Source organism: Artemia franciscana, chromosome 2 (genome assembly GCF_032884065.1).
Source record: "Artemia franciscana chromosome 2, ASM3288406v1, whole genome shotgun sequence".
In the NCBI taxonomy this organism is placed as follows: Eukaryota; Metazoa; Arthropoda; class Branchiopoda; order Anostraca; family Artemiidae; genus Artemia; species Artemia franciscana.
Window position 1 is genome coordinate 57,523,012 of NC_088864.1, and position 20,066 is coordinate 57,543,077.

Here is a 20,066-nt window from a genome sequence, read left to right on the forward strand (position 1 = left end):
TCGCAGCATAGTTTCCATACTATAGCACTAAAAATGCTAATTCTAGAAGTTCATCCATTTTTTAGCTTTTTAAAATCCCCCTTCAACAAACTAAAAATGTGTAAAGTGGGCAGGGTTTTGAAGCCGAGGGAAAAGTTGGGGCTGTACAAATTATATTTTAAATACTAATTCCAGTTATCACTGGCAATTTCTGTATAGTAGGAAGTCGAAAGATAGCTAAAACTCACGCATCCATTAATGTTAATATCCAAGATCGTTCACTTTCACTTTCGAGTTTAAACTAGCCAGCTGTATCTGAAGAAAAACAAACGTCCAATTTTGCTTACAGATACCATTACTATAGAGCGAAGTGTATTAGTCCATGAGCCCTGCGGGCAGCGGGGTGAGGTCTGTATTCTGATTGGTTGAATTGTTAGTTGATCAGGATACATAAACTATGCTGCTTCGCAACATAGTTTCCAGTTTAGGAAGCTTGTGACGAAACTAAAGCTTTACCTAAAGTTTGATCAAAGGTTTGAATTTCTAACTAACAGTCCTTTCTATTTTTGATATTTTCTTTCGTTTTCTTTCATTTTTTTGTGTATTTCCTGTCCTTTCATAAAAAAAACTGATGGAAGATACGAATTTCTACTAAAAGTTCAAAAAGTAGGAAGTTCTTAAAATCAAAAACTCAGTAGTCAAAATGTGGAGTCAGAAAAAAAGAGGATTTCTTTTAAATCTGCGAGAGTCTCATTTTTCTATAGTAAGAAAAAAAGAGAAAAGAGGAGGGAGAATCTATTGATTTTGATTGGAAATGGGAATTGGGTATCATTAGAGGCAAATTAGGCGTGGAATTAGTAATCTACTCAGTGGAACATTTTTTTTTATCTGACGCATGTAATCATTTTTTGTTTGTCCCCGTTTTGCATACTAGGGCACGAATTCTATCCTAAAATTTGTCCAAGTGGATTCAACTCCCAGGACAAATTGTGGCTGAAATTTTATTTATTTACTTTAATTGTTTTTGAACGTGTTCCCATGAAAAGTATCCTTTGATAATCCCCTCCTCAAGGGCGTAGCCTGTATTTTTGTTTGAGGGGTGGGGTTATCTTTTTTTTTTGGGGGGGGGGGGTGTCCAAAAAACGCATAAAATATTCGTTTATATACATTTTGTTACGTTTTTACATGAATTTAAGAAGTGTTCATCTCTCCTAACCCCCCTGAAAATGACCTTGCCCGTCTCATTTTTTTTAGTTCTCGAATCTGGGAATATCTATAACCTTCCCTGATAGTACTTCGGAATTGGAAAATATCCTTTGACTGGTAGATTGTTGAATTTCAACCTTGTAACTATTTGGAGATAGAACCTTGTAAATATTCGTTTTAGGACACAATTATTAAGATACCTAATGCTGTGACATGTATGGCAACCAATCCCAAGCGACCACATCAACTTGCCATTGGGTGTAGCGACAGCTGTGCTAGAATATTTGATCGTCGGGCGCTTAAAAGAGGCAATGCAGGTACTTGATTCTTTTTTACATCTCAAAACAGAGAATCAGAACTAAAATGTCAACCAAATGTTTTTTCTTTATGCTGTCACTACTACTAACAACCTAATGCAGCACCAAGCCGCCTGAGGCCAACACAGCTACGCTTGCTCCAGCTCCATCCCAATCTATTCAAAACCTCCCACGAAGCTCCTTTTTCCCTTAAATCTTTCCTCTCGACATCCTCCCACCCCGTTCGGGGAAGGATTACTTTTTGTTTGGCCGTACACGGTTGGCCAACAAGGACAATCTTGGGCAATCCGTCATTCTTCATCCGTAGAACGTTTTCTAGCCATTTCATCCTTTGTCTCATTATAGCCTTAGAAAGTTGGATTGAACCACATTTTTTGTACAGCTTATTATTATAGATATTGTCAGTCAGTCGGGTACATAAAACAATCAGTAGGCCATTTTTTTGGAAGCATGTAGTAACTTTTCTTCCGTTTTTCGGAGCGCCCACGCTTCAGAACTATGCTGGACCACTATCATCGCTATGGCTTTTACGAAAATAAAACAGTTCAAAATAGGGATGAAACATTTTAATTGACAGGGAACAGATATAAATTTTTTTAACTGGATATTTCGAACACATACAATGTTCATCATCAGCAGTAAAACTAAAAGACATCAATAAAAATAAACAAAATTTATACTTAATAAACTAATTACATATAGTTTATTGCTCTAATTTTTTTCAATGCAACAGCGGAAGCAAATCTCTTTGACCTTATCAGTTCCGGCTCATTAGATTTATCTGACATATTACGTGGACAGAGGTCATAACTCTTAGGTGAGGTGATATTTACTTTATTTGATCTCAGTAAATTATCATAAATTGAATTCAATCCAAATTCACCTGTTTCTCTGTTTATGGAATTATTCTTGGAAGACTCTCTCATGAGAGACTCTCTCAGAGTCTTGATTAAATCAAGACTCTCTGCATGCCAATTATTGCAGCCATATGGGAACACGCAATTCACATAACGATTCTCATATTCGTGAACAGGGGACTATCCTTGCGTGCGATAAGTTATCATGTAGAATATGTTACCCGAATCAAAATATTATGAATAGTTTGCTGGTCCGGATGGTTAAAGCTCATGTTTGGTCATTGGGGAAATCTCTGGTCTTATATTCGAATCCCAATGATGACAAAAATAATCTTTAGATTATAAAGTTTTCCTAAGAAAACGTCTGAAATTCCGAAAAAATACGTTAAAGTATTATGTAACACTTGTGTGTGTACCGTCATTACGTAACATCCCACGTGTGTGTTGCCATTCCATCATTCCCAATAAATCTTGCAGATCACGTAAGATTACGTCACCCCCAATAAATTCTTAAGTCACGCAAGATTGCGTCACATTCTTAGTGTGGACTGTCATTACGTGACACAAACGCTTGTGCCCCCCTCAGTTACAACCGGAGATTCCCCGCTTGACAGTAGACTCTAACAAGTCCTATTACGTAACAACACCTACATCTCTTAGAAAATATTCCATATTACACAAACAACCAAAAGTAAACAAGCCCTATTAAATAGCAACCAAGGTAAACCGACCCTATGACATAACATGCACTCCCAATTATGTAGGCTTACTATCTCGTTACAGGTGTGCTATAGTATTGCGCTGGTTTGTGTAATAACATCTTGAGGGGCTAGTAGCTCTAATAGTGTACCCCCTATAGGTGTGCTCGGATTTGTTGATAGCACACTACTGTCATAGCTTCCTAAAAGGTAGTTGCCATTCCTTCGTTTCAGCTTCAAATTTACCCTAGACGCTACTTGAAAGTGAATTTACTTCGACATCAATAAAAGCACTCCTCTATACCCAAGTATCTTGTATCGATTTTAAAAGTATTCGGTATACAATAACATAATCAATAAGGTTAGCTGTCTTACCATCATAAGAATACCCTGTTTTTACTTTCTGGCCATTTTATGATCAAATGCAGTATTGGTGATAACTTGATTGTTATACATACCAAATGGCAGCAGTCTGTAACCATTACTGTTTTCTTTCCCTATACCAAATTTACCTAAAATACCATCCAGGTACTGACCTGGGTATTAAAATCACCTAATAAGAATACCATATTTCTACCTGGGACCCTGTCCATTTTTTCACGTAGCTGTAAGTAAAATTTATCAGAATCGCTACTATCTTTGTTTGTCGGTTCGACAAGGGCATGTACTACTATGACTGATACCATAAACTTTTTAGTCTTAAAATGAGTGAATAGCTTTCTATTATTAATACCTTCCCGACCTAAACAAAATTTGACAACTTCTTTATTCATCATGAGCCCTACTTCCTGCCTATGGGCCCCAACCTTTCTGCCCGAGTAATTAAATCCTATATCGTCTAATTTCGTGCTTTCTACCCCTAGGATATAAATTTCTGAAACTGGTAATAAGTCCAGGTCGAACCGTCTGAATTTATCAGTCAAAATTTCGACACGATTGTTGTTTTTTAACGTCATTAATTTAGCAAACTTTTTCCACAAGACAAGTTTTTCAAAAAAAAGTAGAGAGACTCATTAAGCCAACAATTGATATTCTACTCTTTTTATTTATTTAAATGGCAAGAACAGAAGTAGTAACAGTAGTATCTCCAAAAGTTCCAACGTAATACCGCCTGTCGTTCTCGATATATAGCTGAGGTGTCTTATTGGCAACCATTTAACACAATGCCTTTTGATTTATTTTTAGAGTGACATTTAGTTTTAAAGTATAATGGGCCAATTGCATAATTGTGGGGGTTGACATCCCTAATATCCCTAAAGACATAATTGCTTGACCGTTCTACTATAGTGAACGAAATGGCTGTCTCAAGATTTTGACTGGATGCACATGGAAAATGAATGCGCTTGAGAGGAGGACTGCTTTCCTCCACTCTTTGGTTACTCTTAAAAAGGGCACCAGATACTCGCGCTGTAATTTGTGTGCAAGGGGGGACTTCCCCCTGATATATATAGTAAAAACACTTTAAACAAGTTACAATAAATTGAAAATATTTTAAATATATTTTGTATTCAGTAAAGTGCAAATTGTATTCTGTCATTGGAAAGGCATGGGGGGGGGGGTCAACCCTACTCATGTTAATTTTGCTCGTTTTGAGTTTGATTTGGTTATTTACTGTATGATTTAAATAAACAAAATACAGTTAAAATCATTTAACATTTTTTAAACTTTAATAAATTAAAAATTATTAAGACTATAAGGAACATATATCAGTATATATATACTGAACTGACAATCCACGGCCATTTAAAGTGCAAATAAGTGTCTGTACTTGAGAAATTAATGGGATTGTCAGAGACATAATTTCCAGACCTATACTGAACAAAATGGCTATTTCAAAATTTTGATTAGATGTATTTTGGGAATTGATGGACCTGGGGGGCCATTTACTCTTCAATCACTTTTGACTAATAGAAAGGGCAATAGCCATTTCAATTTCCAATCGAATGAGCCCTTTTCTAAGTTTCTAGGACAGCAAATGGGCATCTCAAAATTTCTATCAGATGCATGACGTCAAAATGCTAGGTTTGGAGGATGGGGGTTATCCACCCTCCGATCACTCTAAATCTTAAAAAAGGCACTAGAACTTCTGATTACCAATCCAACGAACCTCCTCCGAAGTTTATACGATCACTCTTTCTGTATATACCTTATATGCCCCCAGGGCATAAGTTACCTTGCCCTAAGGACTGATGGGGTTGGTTGCCATCTTTAAAGACATAATTTCCTGTCCTTTCAATTACGTTGAACAAAATGGCTATCTGAAAATTTTGATTGAATGTGTTTGGGGAAATTGTGGGCGAGAGAGAGGGTTAGTTTCCCTCCAATCATTTTTGACTATTTAAAATATCACTAGCCCTTTCAATTTCCAATCGAATGAGCTTCTTTCCAAGTTTTTACGACAACAAGTGGCCATCTCAAAATTAAAATCAGATGTATTTCTGTAAAATAGAAGGTCTGCGGGGGGGGGTATCTACCCTCCGATCACTCTTAGTCTTAAAAAGGGCACTAGAACTTCTGATTACCAATACAATGAGCCCCCTCCAAAGTTTATACGATCACTTTTTCTATAGATAGTCTATATGCCCCCAGCGCATAACTTATCTTGCCGAGGACTGATGGGGGGGGGGGATGGTTGCCATCTTCAAAGACATAATTTTCGTTCTTTTCACTTGCGTTGAGTAAAATGGCTATCTGAAAATTTTGATTGGATGTGTTTGGGGAAATTGTGGGCAAGAGTGGGGATTAGTTGAACTCCAATCACTTTTGACTATTAAAATTATCACTTGCCCTTTGAATTTCCACTCAAATGAGCTGTTCTCGAAATTTCCACGACAGCAAATGGCCTTTTCAATATTAAAATCAGAACATTTCGGTAAAATAGGAGGTGTAGTCGGGCGTATCCACCATCCGATCACTCTGAGTCTTAATAGAGCACTAGAACTTCTGATTACCAATACAATGAGACCATTCCGAAGTTTCTACGACCACCTTTTCTATACAAACTTCATATGCCCCCAGGACATAACTTAGAGCCCTTGCTCTGAGGGCATGAGAGGAGGGAGGTCGTCATCCTCAAAGACATAATTTCTGGACCTTTTAAATACGCTAAACAAAATGGCTGTCTTAAAATTTTGATTAAATGTGTTTGGGAAAATGGCGGGCTTAAGAGGGAGGTTAGTTGCCCACTAACCATTCTCGACTATTAAAAGAGGCACTAGCCACTTCAATTTCTAATCAAATAAGCCGTTTTAGATGTTTCTACGACCAAAAATGGTCATCTCATAATTTTTATCAAATGCATTTCGGGAGAACGCGAGGTATGGGGAGGGTTTCCACCCTCCTATCACTTTGGATCTTAAAGAGGGCTCTAGAACTTTTGATTATGGATCAGTGACACCTCTACAAAGACTATACGATCGCCCTTTATATATAAACCTTAAATGCCCCCAGGGTATAACTCATAACCCTTGCTCTGAGGGCTCTGGGGGGGGGTATCATCCTTAAAGACATAATTTCCTTATCTTTCTACTATTTTGCACAAAATGGTTGTCTTAAAACTTCGATTGAATGTGTTCGTGGAGATGGTGGACGTGGGAGGGGGGTTTGTTATCATCCAATCAATTTGACTATTAAATAGGGCACTAGCCCTTTCAATTTCTGGTTGAATAAGCCCTTTTTAAAGTTTCTACGGCAAGTCTTTCGATACGAAGTCCCCTGGTCTAAAGAAAAAAATAATACAGTGTGCCCACATCGCTCTTTACTTAGGCAGCGCTTTTGCGCTGCTTATGATAACATTCCAAGTTGCAATTTTCATATTATTTAAACAGTTGAAATTACTATTGCCTCAGGAAAAGCAATGGTCCCAGAACCATTGCAGGGCGGGGACTAACATGCCACGGGGACTGGTGGGGACTATCATTTCTGCCTTATAAACAAACAAAAAAATAATTATGGGAGTGAGTTCTCTCACAAGATACTGGCTAGTGAAAAATAAAGAGTTGGGAAACCGAGAAAAAAGGAAGCTTTGATGTTATTGAGCACTTTTTGATTTTTTTTTTTTGGGGGGGGGGCATTTGGTACTTTTCTGTTTTATCACTTTTTGGCAATTTTTGGTATTTAAACTGGACTCGACCGAGTCCGTTGATTTTTGAATTAAAAAAAGGGAATAGTTGTGGGAAAAGTCAAAGTCATGGCCAATTGTAGAAAAAACCAAGACAGATTGTCCAATTAAATGGGCATCAAGTGCAAGGCTAATTTTAACCCTTTGATTGCCGTTGTTACTGTCTCCCACTTATGTTACACCTCTCATGCATGTCACTTCACAATTCCGAACTAGAGTCAACTTGTTGAGGTTCTATTTTGCCTTTTCGCAATTATAATTGCCAAATCGACAATTATAATTGACAATTGTCGATTATAACTGAGAAAGGCAAATTGTTTATATATATATATATATATATATATATATATATATATATATATATATATATATATATATATATATATATATATATATAAATATATATATATATATATATATATATATATATATAGGCCATGTTTTGAGCACTTTTTGAATTTTTTTTTTGGGGGGGGGGGATTTGGTACTTTTCTGTTTTATCACTTTTTGGCAATTTTTGGTATTTAAGTTTTAAGCAAAAAGTACAGGAAACTGATAAAAGAGAAGATTTTTGTGCTTTGAAATGTGCCAAATTGGAATTAAAAACTACTAGCCGCGCTTGCAGTGCAACGTTGCTCAGTAGAATTAGAACAATTGAAAATAATGATTTTAATTTGTATTGAATTTTGAATTTCAATTAAATTTTAAAGTTCATTTTAATCCCACCGAAAATTTTCTAAAATTTGGATAATTCTTTTGTTTTTTAGATATGATATTTTGTACTATGAAATAGTTACGCCAAGGCTACTCCTCAGAACGTAAAGCCAATGAAAAGAAACTTGTACCAAAAATACTTACCTATTTTGCTCTTATCGACAGTAGAGGTTTTGTTTATTTTCTTTGCTAGTGCAAAGAAAGTAACTTTAGCTATTTTTAGCTTTATAATTTTGATTGGCCTCAATTGAAGTGGTATCATGTTTCAAACGGTCCTTTCAGTCAAATCTGTCAACCTTCACCAAAGATGTCCTTGTTAAACCTTTCTCTTTTCTTGGGAGCAAGGGCCGATCTCCCTTTCCATGCTACAACTCGACCACCTCTCAGTTAGAAACAGGATTAATTTCTTTCTACATTTTTCAATAAAAATAAATTATTTGCCAGGGGCTCAGATGCTTCTCTGTTCTCTCGGGTTAAATGCAAATATGTTTGTTTCAGGACATATGTGGAGCTTTTTGTTTTGTTTTAAATTTCTAAGAAAATAAAATTAAACAGTATGTGGACAAAGGAATTTCGATGGCTTAGATTAAAAAAAGTTTTCTCGTGAAAAGAAGAGCGAATAAAAAGCTTTTTCGTTCGAGTATTTCTAATGATGACGATCGCTGTATATGTGATCGAAATATTTAGACCTTGGTTTCTGTTTTCGCTGTCTAAATAAATGGATTTATCCCCATTTGAATATTTATTTGTTCGAATAAAAAGCTTAAAAGAGGGAAAATTAGCTTGTAACATTTGGGATTTAAAACGAACGGAAGTTATAATAAATAAAGATTGAATGTAAATTATAATGGATAACGAATCTAAAATTAAAACGTAAAGAAATGGCCAAAAATAGCTTTGTTGTTAGTATCTCCTCAAATCTCCCTACAGACTAAGTTAGTTATTTACGCTTTTCTGAAAATAAATATATAGCTTAATTTGGAAGTGTTATTTATCCAATTAATTCTATACTTTTGAAAGGAATGCACTTCAAAGGAAGAAACATTGAAGACAATTAGCTGTATTATTAATTGTCAATTATGCGCGTTAAGTTAGTTGCAGACTAGTAAAACTAAATTAGCTCTTGAAAACATAATAATATTGCGAAGAAATTTTTGGAAGTTTCCCGAGTTTTGGAATTTTCTTGTATGTTTTAATGTATAGAGTGATTTTAGTTTTCCAAATAGACCCCGAACTTGCCCACTGCAGTATTTTAGTGAATGGTTTGTGACATTTACTTTTTAGGCGCAATGAACTGGTAAATTTAAGGGGAAATTTGTTTAACATTAGGAATGACGAGTTGCTACTCGTTGGGCATCCTTAATCAACCTCTTTTAGCTCTTAATTAGACTAAGTTCCTCCCACGCCTGAAGAAGTATAAAGCGGCCACGGTTGATTTTCACGTCAGAGGATTGAGAACCAATGTCCATCCCTCATCGAGAAATAATTAAAAGACTTTCGCTTCTTTTTCGAGTGAACGACCTAGCATATTCTGTTGTCTGCCGCTCCTCCAAGACATGGAAGATTCTAACACCAAACCTCGTAGGGAAATTGCTTGGAAATTTGTGGTTACTTTTTATTTTTGGTTGCTTGGAAATAGCTCTTGTGTGCGCACAAAACCTCTGTATCTCCTAGATACATAGTGCCAATAGGTACTTTTATTTTAAAGCCCGTGAATAGAAAGTTTTTTTTTTGGCTCAATCACTCTGCGTTTTATCAGCTTTGAAATATACATTAAAAAGAAAAGAAAATGTTCAAATTATATTTTTTTTTCAAAATTGTGAAGTCAGTTGGATAACATTTTAAACTTCTATATTACAATATTAGACTCATATTTATAATAATAGAGTTCTAAGATCCTTCGATATTAACTGGTTGCGATTAGACGTCATTTATTAAAATATACTCTGTAGATTGTGATCTGTTTTAAGGCGTTGAAATTGTTCTTCCAAATCAAATTTATAGTTAATCACTTCTAAAAATCCTTAATTACCAATTCTTAGGAATATTAAACCTCATTTGAAAATTAAGCGATTGCTGCATCCATGACTAAATACCTCAGGACATTATGTGCCACCTCGTGACAACAACTTGCTGAATTTGATGGTCACGTGATGTTGTTCTACTCGGAACCGTGCAAGATTTTTTTTTTTTTGGTTAACTACGCTTATTTGATTGCTAAGTTTGCTGAGTTTGCTCTCCACTGTCACCTAAAAATGTAAGGTGTTAGGCTCTAGGTCAAATTTTAAAATCTCAATTCAACCAGATCTGGATCGTTATAGGTTCTGTTGCCTACCTTTTGACTATTTAGTAAAGCTCTTCTAGGGAGTTTTAAATCAAGATATATATTCAAGACGCTCTTGTATGATGTAAATTCTGAGTGGGCTGAAACCATTCCTTTCATAGAGTAACATTTGATATCATTACATTGTTCTATGTATAAACGTGTCTCTTAAAATTTCCCTGAAAAATGTCTATCTCTCGGATTTGTTTTGGGAGGTATGCAATGCTATCTCTGCTAAGCCGTGAACGGCACTTTTCATTATATTATGATGAAATGTATAACCTTTTGTTGTAAAAAAGCAAATATTGGCCAGTATGGATGTTTTAATGAGTCGACGAGAAAAAGTTGGTTTACATTATTATCAGACTCCCTTGATGCTGATTTTTATTTTGCTCAAACTTTACTTGTACTAGTTGTATTATATCTGAATTTACTGACTTTAATTTCTTAGTCATCTATCATCGGCATCATGTCTATATTTTATAAAGCGTTTTATGGTTATTAAAAATTTCTATTAATTAAATTCGTGCCTTGTTAAATTGTTTGTCCCTGTTTTGCAATTTTACAAGTGTATGGGTTCTTTTTTCTCCTAGGGGTTTTTCTTTTCTTAATGGAGCTTGTTTGACAGGAGCGTTCAACCCTGATACGTCGTCTCATCTGATATCCTGTCTGGTTGCTCCAGAAGCTCGATCTCAACGACGTCGAATAACGTCTGTGGAGTTTAGCCCTGATGGTGAAGAAATTCTTGTCAGCTATTGTTCAGAATACACATATTTGTTCCCAGTGGAAGTAAGCTCTTCTTCTTTCTTAAGAGTGTCATTTAAACCCTTGTTAATGCCATTCAACCTCAGTTGAAGTAAGATTCTCTTCGTTCTTAAAAATTGTTCAGAATACACGTATTTGTTCCCAGTTGAACTACGCTCTTCTTTTTTCTAAAAAATGTCATTTGAACTAAATGTCATTCAATCCCAATTGAAGTAAGGTCCTCTTTCTTTTAAATGTCATCCGAACTCTTGTCAGTTTTTGTTAGGATACATGTATTTGTTCCCCGTTGAAGCAAGCTCCTCTTTTTTCTTTAAAAGAATGTCCTTCAAACCCTTGTTAATGTCATTCAAGACAAACTTTTCTTTCTTAAAAAACGTCATTGAACCCTTGTTAATGCCACTCAAGCTCAGTTGAAGTTAGCTCTTCTTCGTTCTTAAAAATGACAATCAAACTCATTTCTTTTATTATTTAGAATACACATATTTATTCCCAGTTGAAGTAAGCTCGTCATCTTTCTTAAAAATGTCATTCAAACCCTTGTTTAGCGTAAAATTTTTGTCTGAAAAAATACAATGTTCTTTTAAACCTGTTTGAACACGCCAGAGACTTTTGAATCCTAGAACTCCAATACCGATAGATAAAGCAATTGCCGTGTTTCTTTTCTTTCTGTCGGAATACTACAAACCAGCGAAAAAAATCTTGAAAGTTTATGGCCAGCTGGAAGAAAAGAAGAACATTCAAGCAAATAGTTCAACTGCATACAAGAAAGAACCCTCAGCGATAAAAAAGGGACGAATCTAAACCGTACCTACTCAAAAAAAGAAAAGAACCAAAAACCAAAAAAGAAAAACATTAAAAAAATCAAGCCAATCTATAATTACTCAAGAAAAATAAAGCAAGATAATAGAATATTCAACACTATAAAACGCTTGTAGAACAACACAGAAGAAACTGGCAATAAGGTAATAAGAAGAATTGAAAAATGACTGGTTTACTCTGTTTAATTGTTAAGTTCTTACATTTTAGGTTTTTTTCTCATCTTCAAAGATTACTGTATATGAAATAAAAATAAAAAACTTAAAACGAACGGAATTTATTCCGTATGTGAAAGGGGCTGTTCCCTCCCCAACGCCCCGCTCTTTACGCTAAAGCTAGACTCTTTCTCACAACTCTACTTTTTAAAAGTCACTTAAATTCACTTTTTCGGTCAATTAAAAAGAGCCCTAGAACTTTTAATTTCCGTGTGTTCCCCCTATTTTCTAAAATTAGACAAATTTTCTCAGGTTCTTACCTTTTGATGGGTAAAACAAAACTTGATGAAACTTATAAATTTAAAATCAGCATAAAAATACAATTCTTTCGATGTAATTATTGATATCAAAATTTCTGTTTTTTAGAGTTTTGGTTATTATTGAGCCGTGTCGCTCCTTACTACAGTTCGTTACCACTAACTGTTTGATAGGCAGAATATTTGTGTGACTGTTCTTCCTTTTCTTCCTACTGCCCATAGACCCATTATTTTCTAGATTTTCTTCTTTTCTTTTGTCAGGGTATGTATGTTAGGTTTTAGATCTTTTATTCGAATCTTCCTCATATGTGTCAAAGTCATGAAGACAGACAGAGTAGAAAGTCTAAGTTATGGACAGAGTGCAAAGCTTCGTTCACTTGTGGCTGATTGTGTCAAACTCAGATTAGTCTCGGTTTTTCTAGCCAAGAACATAATAAAAATTGATATCCGAGGAAAATCTAAATCTTTTCTATTTTCTCAATATAATATACCAACATTTGGAGTCTAGTAATATGAGATCTGTGAGTGAGACTTACTACCCTTAGAGCAGGCAGACACTTGCAATGAAGATTTAGTGAGAAACAAAACAATTGTGGATTCTGAGCCGCAGAAAATGAGGGTCGCAGGTGTTTAGTTTTGTAAACTTCGGACGAACAACGAACTATTAAAAGGCCTTAGACTCAATTTTCTACCCACGAACATTCTAAAGACTCCTAAAAATAAAATTTTACTTATTTTTTTGATTACTTTCACGGTAACGTTACGGTTTTTAAGGCATTTGGGATTTACCAAGTGACATATAGTGATTGCAAATTCTGTTGGTTTGTCAGTTGTTCTGTCTGTCGGTCCCGATTTTGCTAGTTTAGGTACTTCCAGATTAGCTAAGACGATGAAATTTGGCAGAAGTATCAGGGACCAGACCATATTAAACTAGAAATAGTCGTTTCCCCGACTCTACCATCTGGGGGGGGGGGGGGCAGTTAATTCGGAAAAAATAGAAAGAATGAGGTATTTGTAACTTACGAACGGGTGGTCGGATCTTAATGAAATTTGATATTTAGAAGGATCTTGTAATTCAGAGCTATTATTCTAAATCCTGGCCAGATCCGGTGACATTGGGGTGAGTTGGAGGGGGAAACCGGAAATCTTGGAAAACGTGGAAATTGAGGTATCTTTATCTTACGAATGGGTGGTCAGATCTTAATGAAACTTAATATATAGAAAGATCTTATGTCTCAGATGCTCTATTTTAAATTTGAATCGGATCTGGGGACATAGGAGACTGTAGGGAGGAAACAGAAATCTTGGAAACCGGAAATCTTGGAAAACACTGAGAGTCTAGAGATAGGGATGAAACTTGATGGGAAGAATAAGTACAAGTTCTAGATACCTAATGAAACTTGATGGAAAGAATAAGCACAAGTTCTAGATACGTGATTGACATAATTGGAACGGATCTGCTCTCTTTGGGGGAGTTGATGGGTTTTCCAGTGCTTTGGCAAGTTCGGTGCTTCTGGACGTGCTAGGACGATGAAAATTGGTAGGCGTGTCAGAGACCAGCACAAATCGACTTGATAACAATCGTTTCCACGATTTGACCATCTGGGGGGCTGGAGGGAGAGGAAAAATTGAAAAAAGAGGTACTTTTAACTTACAAATGGATGATCGGATCTTATTGAAGTTTGGTTTTAGAAGGACCTCGTTTCTCAGAGCTCTTATTTTAAATCTCGACCGTATCTGGTGATATTGGGGGAGTTCGAGGGGGAAACGGGAAATCTTGAAAAACGCTTTGAGTGGAGATATTGGGATGAAACTTGGTGGGAAGAATAAGCACAAGTAATAGATACGTGATTGACATAACCGGACTGAATCTGCTCTCTTTGGGGGAGTGTTAATTCTGAAAAATTAGAAAAATTGAGGTATTTTTAACTTAAGAACGGGTTTTAAATCCCGACCAGATCTGGTGACATTGGGGGGAGTTGGAGAGGGAGACGGGAAATTTTGAAAGCGCTTAGAGTGGAGAGATTGGGATGAAACTTGATGGGTAGAATAAGCAAATGTCGTAGATACAGTGATTGACGTAACCAGACTGGATCCGCTGTCTTTGGGGGAGTTAGGGGGGGTCCAGTGCTTTGGCGAGTTTGGTGCTCCTGGACGTGCTAGGACGATGAAAACTGGTAGGCGTGTCAGGGACCTGCACAAATTGACTTGGTAAAGTCGTTTTCCCCGATTCGACCATCTGGGGGGCTGAAGGGAGAGGAAAAAATTAGAAAAAATGAGGTATTTTTAACTTACTAGTGGGTGATCGGATCTTAATGAATTTTCGTATTTAAAAGGACCTCGTGTCTCGGAGCTCCTATACCCACATTTGGAGTCTGGTAACATAAAGTCTTTGGCACATACATAAAGGTATATGGTGTAACTGTTAGAGGGAGACTGAATATAAAATACCCTTAGGATAACATTCATAAAACCTGAAAGTGAAAAAAATAAATCAAAGCAGGATCTTTGGGGATAAAAGTGAATATTTTTGTAACATGTTATAGACAACTTTTAACCGCAGCCAAAAATAAAACTAGCAAGTATGAGAAAAAAGGGCAAAAGCCTAAACCTCTAAATTGTATCAAGAATAGTTTCAAACGAAAAATCATTATGACTAGAAAAAAAGGAAATTGACTCATGACATGGGCGCTAACGCCTAAACGAAGCAAACTAAACAATTTAGGACTAGTTGGTCATTATCCAGGACTTTACTGAGTTTTCATTAAGTCTATGGAATAAGACTTGTATGCTGTTAGTTACTAATTTACTAATACCAAAAAGGCAAAGAATGTATGATAATAAAGGCTACCGAATAGGAGTTATTGCTTAAAATTTTTTGTTATTTACTCAATTTACTCAAGTTTAGACAAAAGCCTAAACCTCTAAATTGCATCAAGAATAATTTCAAACGAAAAATCATTATGAATAGAAAAAAGGAAGTTGACTCATGACATGGGTTCTAACGCCTAAACGAAGCAAACTAAACAATTTAGGACTAGTTGGTCATTATCCAGGACTTTACTGAGTTTTCATTAAGTCTATGGAATAATTCCCCGTAGTAGCAAAATATTTGTAGGCATGAATATATAATGAGTCGGAGGTAATAGGCTTGGGACTGTCTGTGCAGGATTTCGACTCTTGTTGATAGAAGAGCATCGCCAAGTGCTGAAAACCATGTTGTGACCAAGATGGGCCCAGGATTTTACAAAGCCTCCAACTTACTGGAGGTCCCAGGGACTTCTTGCTGTCCGGTTCTAAGCCGGCTTAAGCGCTTCGGTGTAGACTTGAGAAGATATGTTGGTCCCCATCCTGCACTGGTATCCGGGATCACTGCTTTTCTTGAGGCCAAAATAATTTCAAAAATTTAAAGAACATGAAAATTGGAACTTGGAATGTTACGCCGTTAAAAAAATGACTATCGCATCGACATTTTGACTGACGAATTCAGACGGTTTGAACTGGATTTATTAGGAGTTTCAGAAACTCATATCCCAGGGGTAGGAAGCATAAAATTAGGTGACATAGAATTTGTTTACTCAGGCAGGAAGGATGGGGTACATAGACAGGGAGTAGGGTTCATGATGAATAAGGAAGCTGCTAAGTCTTGTTTAGGCTGGGAAGGTATTAATAATAGAATACTAATTGCTCATTTTATGACTAAAAAGTTTAGGGTATCAGTTATAGTAGTATATGCCCCCGTTGAACCAACTGATGGAGATACTAGTGACTCAGATTAATTTTACTTACAGTTACAGGAGCAAATAGACAGGGTACCAGGTAGAAATATGGTGTTTTTGCTAGGAGATTTTAATGCCCAGGTTGGTAGAAATAGGGATATATGGTATCCTAGCCTAGGTAAATTTGGTGTAGGAAAAGAAAACAGTAATGGCTATAGGCTTTTGCAATTTTGTAGGTATAACAACCTAGTTATAACCAATACGGTGTTTGGGCACAAAATGGCCCATAAGTTGACATGGTATTCACGTGATGGTAAGACAGCAAACCTTGTTGATTATGTTATTGTAAACAGAAGACTAGCAGGATCAATACAAGATACTAGGGTGTATAAGAGTGCCGTTATTGATGTTAAAAGTAAAGATCACCATCTAGTAGTGTCTAAGGTTAATTTAAAGCTGAAATTTCGGAAGGGTAACTCCCTCCCGGAAAGTTATGATGTTGGTAGACTTCAGGATGAAAATTTGAGAAAAAATTCCAGGAACAGTTGAGTACTAAACTTGAGAGTTTAAAATTTGACAATGTGGAAGATGGCTGGAATAATTTCAGAAAAACAATTTGTGAAGTTGCTGATGGTGTCCTAGGGAAGAGTGCTAAGACTGCAACTAGGAATATTAGTGAAAAAGCTTTAGGTTTAATAGAGAGTAGAAGGAGTTTGTATAAGAATTATCTGAGTGATAGGTCGTATGAAAACAGAAGGAATGTAAAGAAAGTGGAGAAAGCATTGAAATATGAACTAAGGAGATGTGAAGTGGAGGCGATGGATAAAATTGCTGAGGATCTGGAAGATGCGGCTAGACGGCATAATAGTAAAATATTATACTGGCATGTTAATAAATTGAAAGGGAGTAGCCAATCCGGACTAGTCCCAGTTAAAGATAGAAATGGGGCCACAATTAGTGATAAGGAAAAAGTTAAAGAAAGATGGGTGGAACATTTTGAGAATGTGCTAAACCGAGATACAGTTGCAGGAAAAGATATAGATGAAAATGAAAAAGTTTGTGATACCTTGGATGTGAAGGAAGATTTGTTTAGTGAGGAAGAATTAGCGACAGTACTAAAAGGATTAAGAAATAATAAGGCCCCAGGTGCTGATAGTATGATTAATGAGTTTCTTAAATATGGTGGCTCTGAGGTTAGGAATAAGCTACTGAAGATTATGAACATGGTTTTTGAAAAAGGGGAAGTACCCAGTGATTTTAGGAAAACCTTAATTAAACCACTGTATAAGAAAGGTGACAAGAGTGAGTGTCGTAATTATCGAGGCATTAGTCTGGTCTCTGTAGGTAGCAAATTACTGAGTAATATAGAATAGAATAGAATAGAATATGATTTATTGGCTAAAATAGCACACAAGCTAGCATAAGCACGTCAGAACAATTATAATTACAATGATAAAATAAATGTTAAGGGATAAACATAGTTACAAAGTTAAATCCATTATTAAATTGCGAAACAAAATAGGGAACGAAAGAGTTTTTGTACCTCATTGTCAACATTTGGGGACACAAGTCAAGTTGAGTATTTGGAGCTCTACGACCATTAAGTCTTGTATTGGGAAGGATTGGGGGGTTTTCTTTGAAGGGGGGAAGAAGACGTCGATGATAGTCAGAACTAAGGCACTTGTGCCCGAAATTCATGGTAAGGAAGTGACGTCGTGATTCCAATGTAGTGAGTTCAAGTCTAGCCAAACCTTCATCATAAGTAGTATAGGACGTCCCCAGTATAATTTTTATAGCTCTTTTTTGAATGCTTTCAATTTTAGAACAGTGGGATTTGGTCAGTCCAGGGTGCCAGACAGGGCAAGCATATTCAAGACAAAGTCTTATATAAGAACAATGAATTATTTTAAGGTTCTGGATTGATATGGAGAACCGTTTAAGAAGGGAGAAAGATCTAAGGAGAAAACCACCTGTTTTAAATAAGTGAAAAGAGTGAGATTTCCATTTAAGGTCATTGCCCAAGTGCACACCAAGTAGCTTAACCATGTTTAAATTTGGGATGCAAAGGTAATTATTGATTGGGGGTATATTTTTTAAAAAGGAGAATAGCATTAAACTGCTTTTCGGTATGCTCAGATTGAGTTTAACATTGGCAAGAGCATTCTTTAAGTTGTTAGTGAGTGAATCAAGTTTAACGCCCAAATTGTTTGAGGTTTGACAAAGGTTAAGTAATGTCAAATCATCCGCAAATTTAAAAGTGTTGTCAAAGTTTGGTAAAACATTGTTAAAAAGAATTAAGAATGCTAAAGGACCCAATTTAGTCCCTTGGGGTGCTCCACAGGAAATCGAGGTAAAACCTGATGAATCTCCGTTAGGGAGGACTACACATTGCTCACGACCAGATAAAAAACTAGCTACTATACGTAAAACAAAATCTCTGACACCTAAAGCCCTTGCATTATCAATAACTGTCTGATGATCCAAGTTGTCAAAGGCTTTACTAATATCAGCAAAAACAGCCTCAACGTAGGAACTACTTAACTCAAGATGTTTGAAAACAGTGTCAAGTATATAACATAAACAATGGGTGGTGCTATGATTCGGCCTAAAGCCAAACTGATTTGGGTTAATTTTATCTTGAATATCATCAAAGAGGAAATTGTAAATAAAACTTTCAAAATTTTTAGAGAAAATAGAGGTTTTTGATATTGGTCTTAAGTCAGAGGGGACTTTTGGGGTCTTGTTTTTCGGTATAGGTGATATAATAGCTGGTTTAAAACACACTGGAAAAATACCATCTACAAAACATTGGTTAAAAATTGCAGTTAGAGGTACACTTAAATAATGGGCACATTTCACAATCAATTTGGTAGGGATTAAATAAAAAAACAAGTTTTTTTAAATGAAAGTAAGGAGCGACATTAAAACTTAAAACGAACAGAAATTACTCCGTATATGAAAGGGGCTTTTCCTCCTCGACACCCCACTCCTTACGCTAAAGTTTTTTATTGTTTTAAAAAGTAGAGTTGCGAGAAAGAATCAAACTTTAGCGCAAGGAGCGGGGTGTCGAGGAGGAAAAGCCCCTTTCATATACGGAGTAATTTCTGTTCGTTTTAAGTTTTAATGTCGCTCCTTACTTTCATTTAAAAAAACTTGTTTTTTTATTTAATTTCTGAAAGTTTTTGAATTAATGCATGTCTGATTTTGGCTCTCCGTACATAAATTATAAAAATGAAATTTGCATATTAATTCTTTTTTTGGCTAAATGGCTTTCTCTTAGTTTTGATCAGACGATTTTGAGAAATAAGGGGTGGGGAAGGAGGTCTAGTTGCCCTCCAATTTTTCGGTTACTTAAAAAGGCAACTAGATCTTTTATTTTTAACGAACGTTTTTATTAGTCAAAAAAAAAATACGTAACTTAAGAATTAACTTACGTAACAAACTTTTATATTCTTATATTTTTGATTATATATATGAGGGGGTTGGTCCCCTCGTTAATACCTCGCTCTTCACACTAAATCTTGTTTTATCCCAATTCTTTAAGAATGACCCCTGAATCAGAAAGGCCGTAGAATAAATAGTTGAAATTATTTAAAAAAATTTTAGCATAAAGAGCGAAGTATTTATCTCCTCCTAAATACCTCGCTCTTTATGCTAGAGTATTTTTAGAACCCCTCATATGCGTAATAATCTCTGTTCGTTTTAAGTTTTAATGCTTCTCCTTACTTTCAATTGAAAAAACTTTTTCATGTTTACATTTTCATTGTATTTTTTATAGTAATGCTAGAAAGTCCTGCGCCCTTTTCATTGAATTTCTCTTCCCCCATGAAATATTCCTCCAAGGAAAGATCCTCCCATATATCCCCCTCCCCTGAACCCCACACCCAAACCAAAAAAATCCCCCTGATAACGTCGGTACACTTCCCAGTAACCATTACTGTATGTAAACATTGGTCAAAGTTTGTAACTTGCAGCCCCTCCCCCGGGGACTGTGGGGGGTAAGTCATCCCCAAAGACATAGTTATTATGGTTTTTCGACTATGCGGAACAAAATGGCTATCTCAAAATTTTGATCCGTTG

The 20,066-nt window shown here is 35.9% G+C and overlaps 1 protein-coding gene across 3 annotated transcripts in view; it reads left to right on the plus strand.

The window, feature by feature from the left end:
* LOC136043829 (DDB1- and CUL4-associated factor 6-like) overlaps window positions 1-20,066 on the plus strand; it is a 100,931-nt gene that overhangs the window by 20,056 nt on the left and 60,809 nt on the right. For all 3 annotated transcript variants that reach the window (XM_065728759.1, XM_065728760.1, XM_065728761.1), the window contains exons 4-5: window positions 1,367-1,502; window positions 10,843-11,003. In XM_065728759.1, coding sequence (XP_065584831.1) covers window positions 1,367-1,502; window positions 10,843-11,003 — 297 coding nt within the window. The remainder of the gene's footprint in view (window positions 1-1,366; window positions 1,503-10,842; window positions 11,004-20,066) is intronic.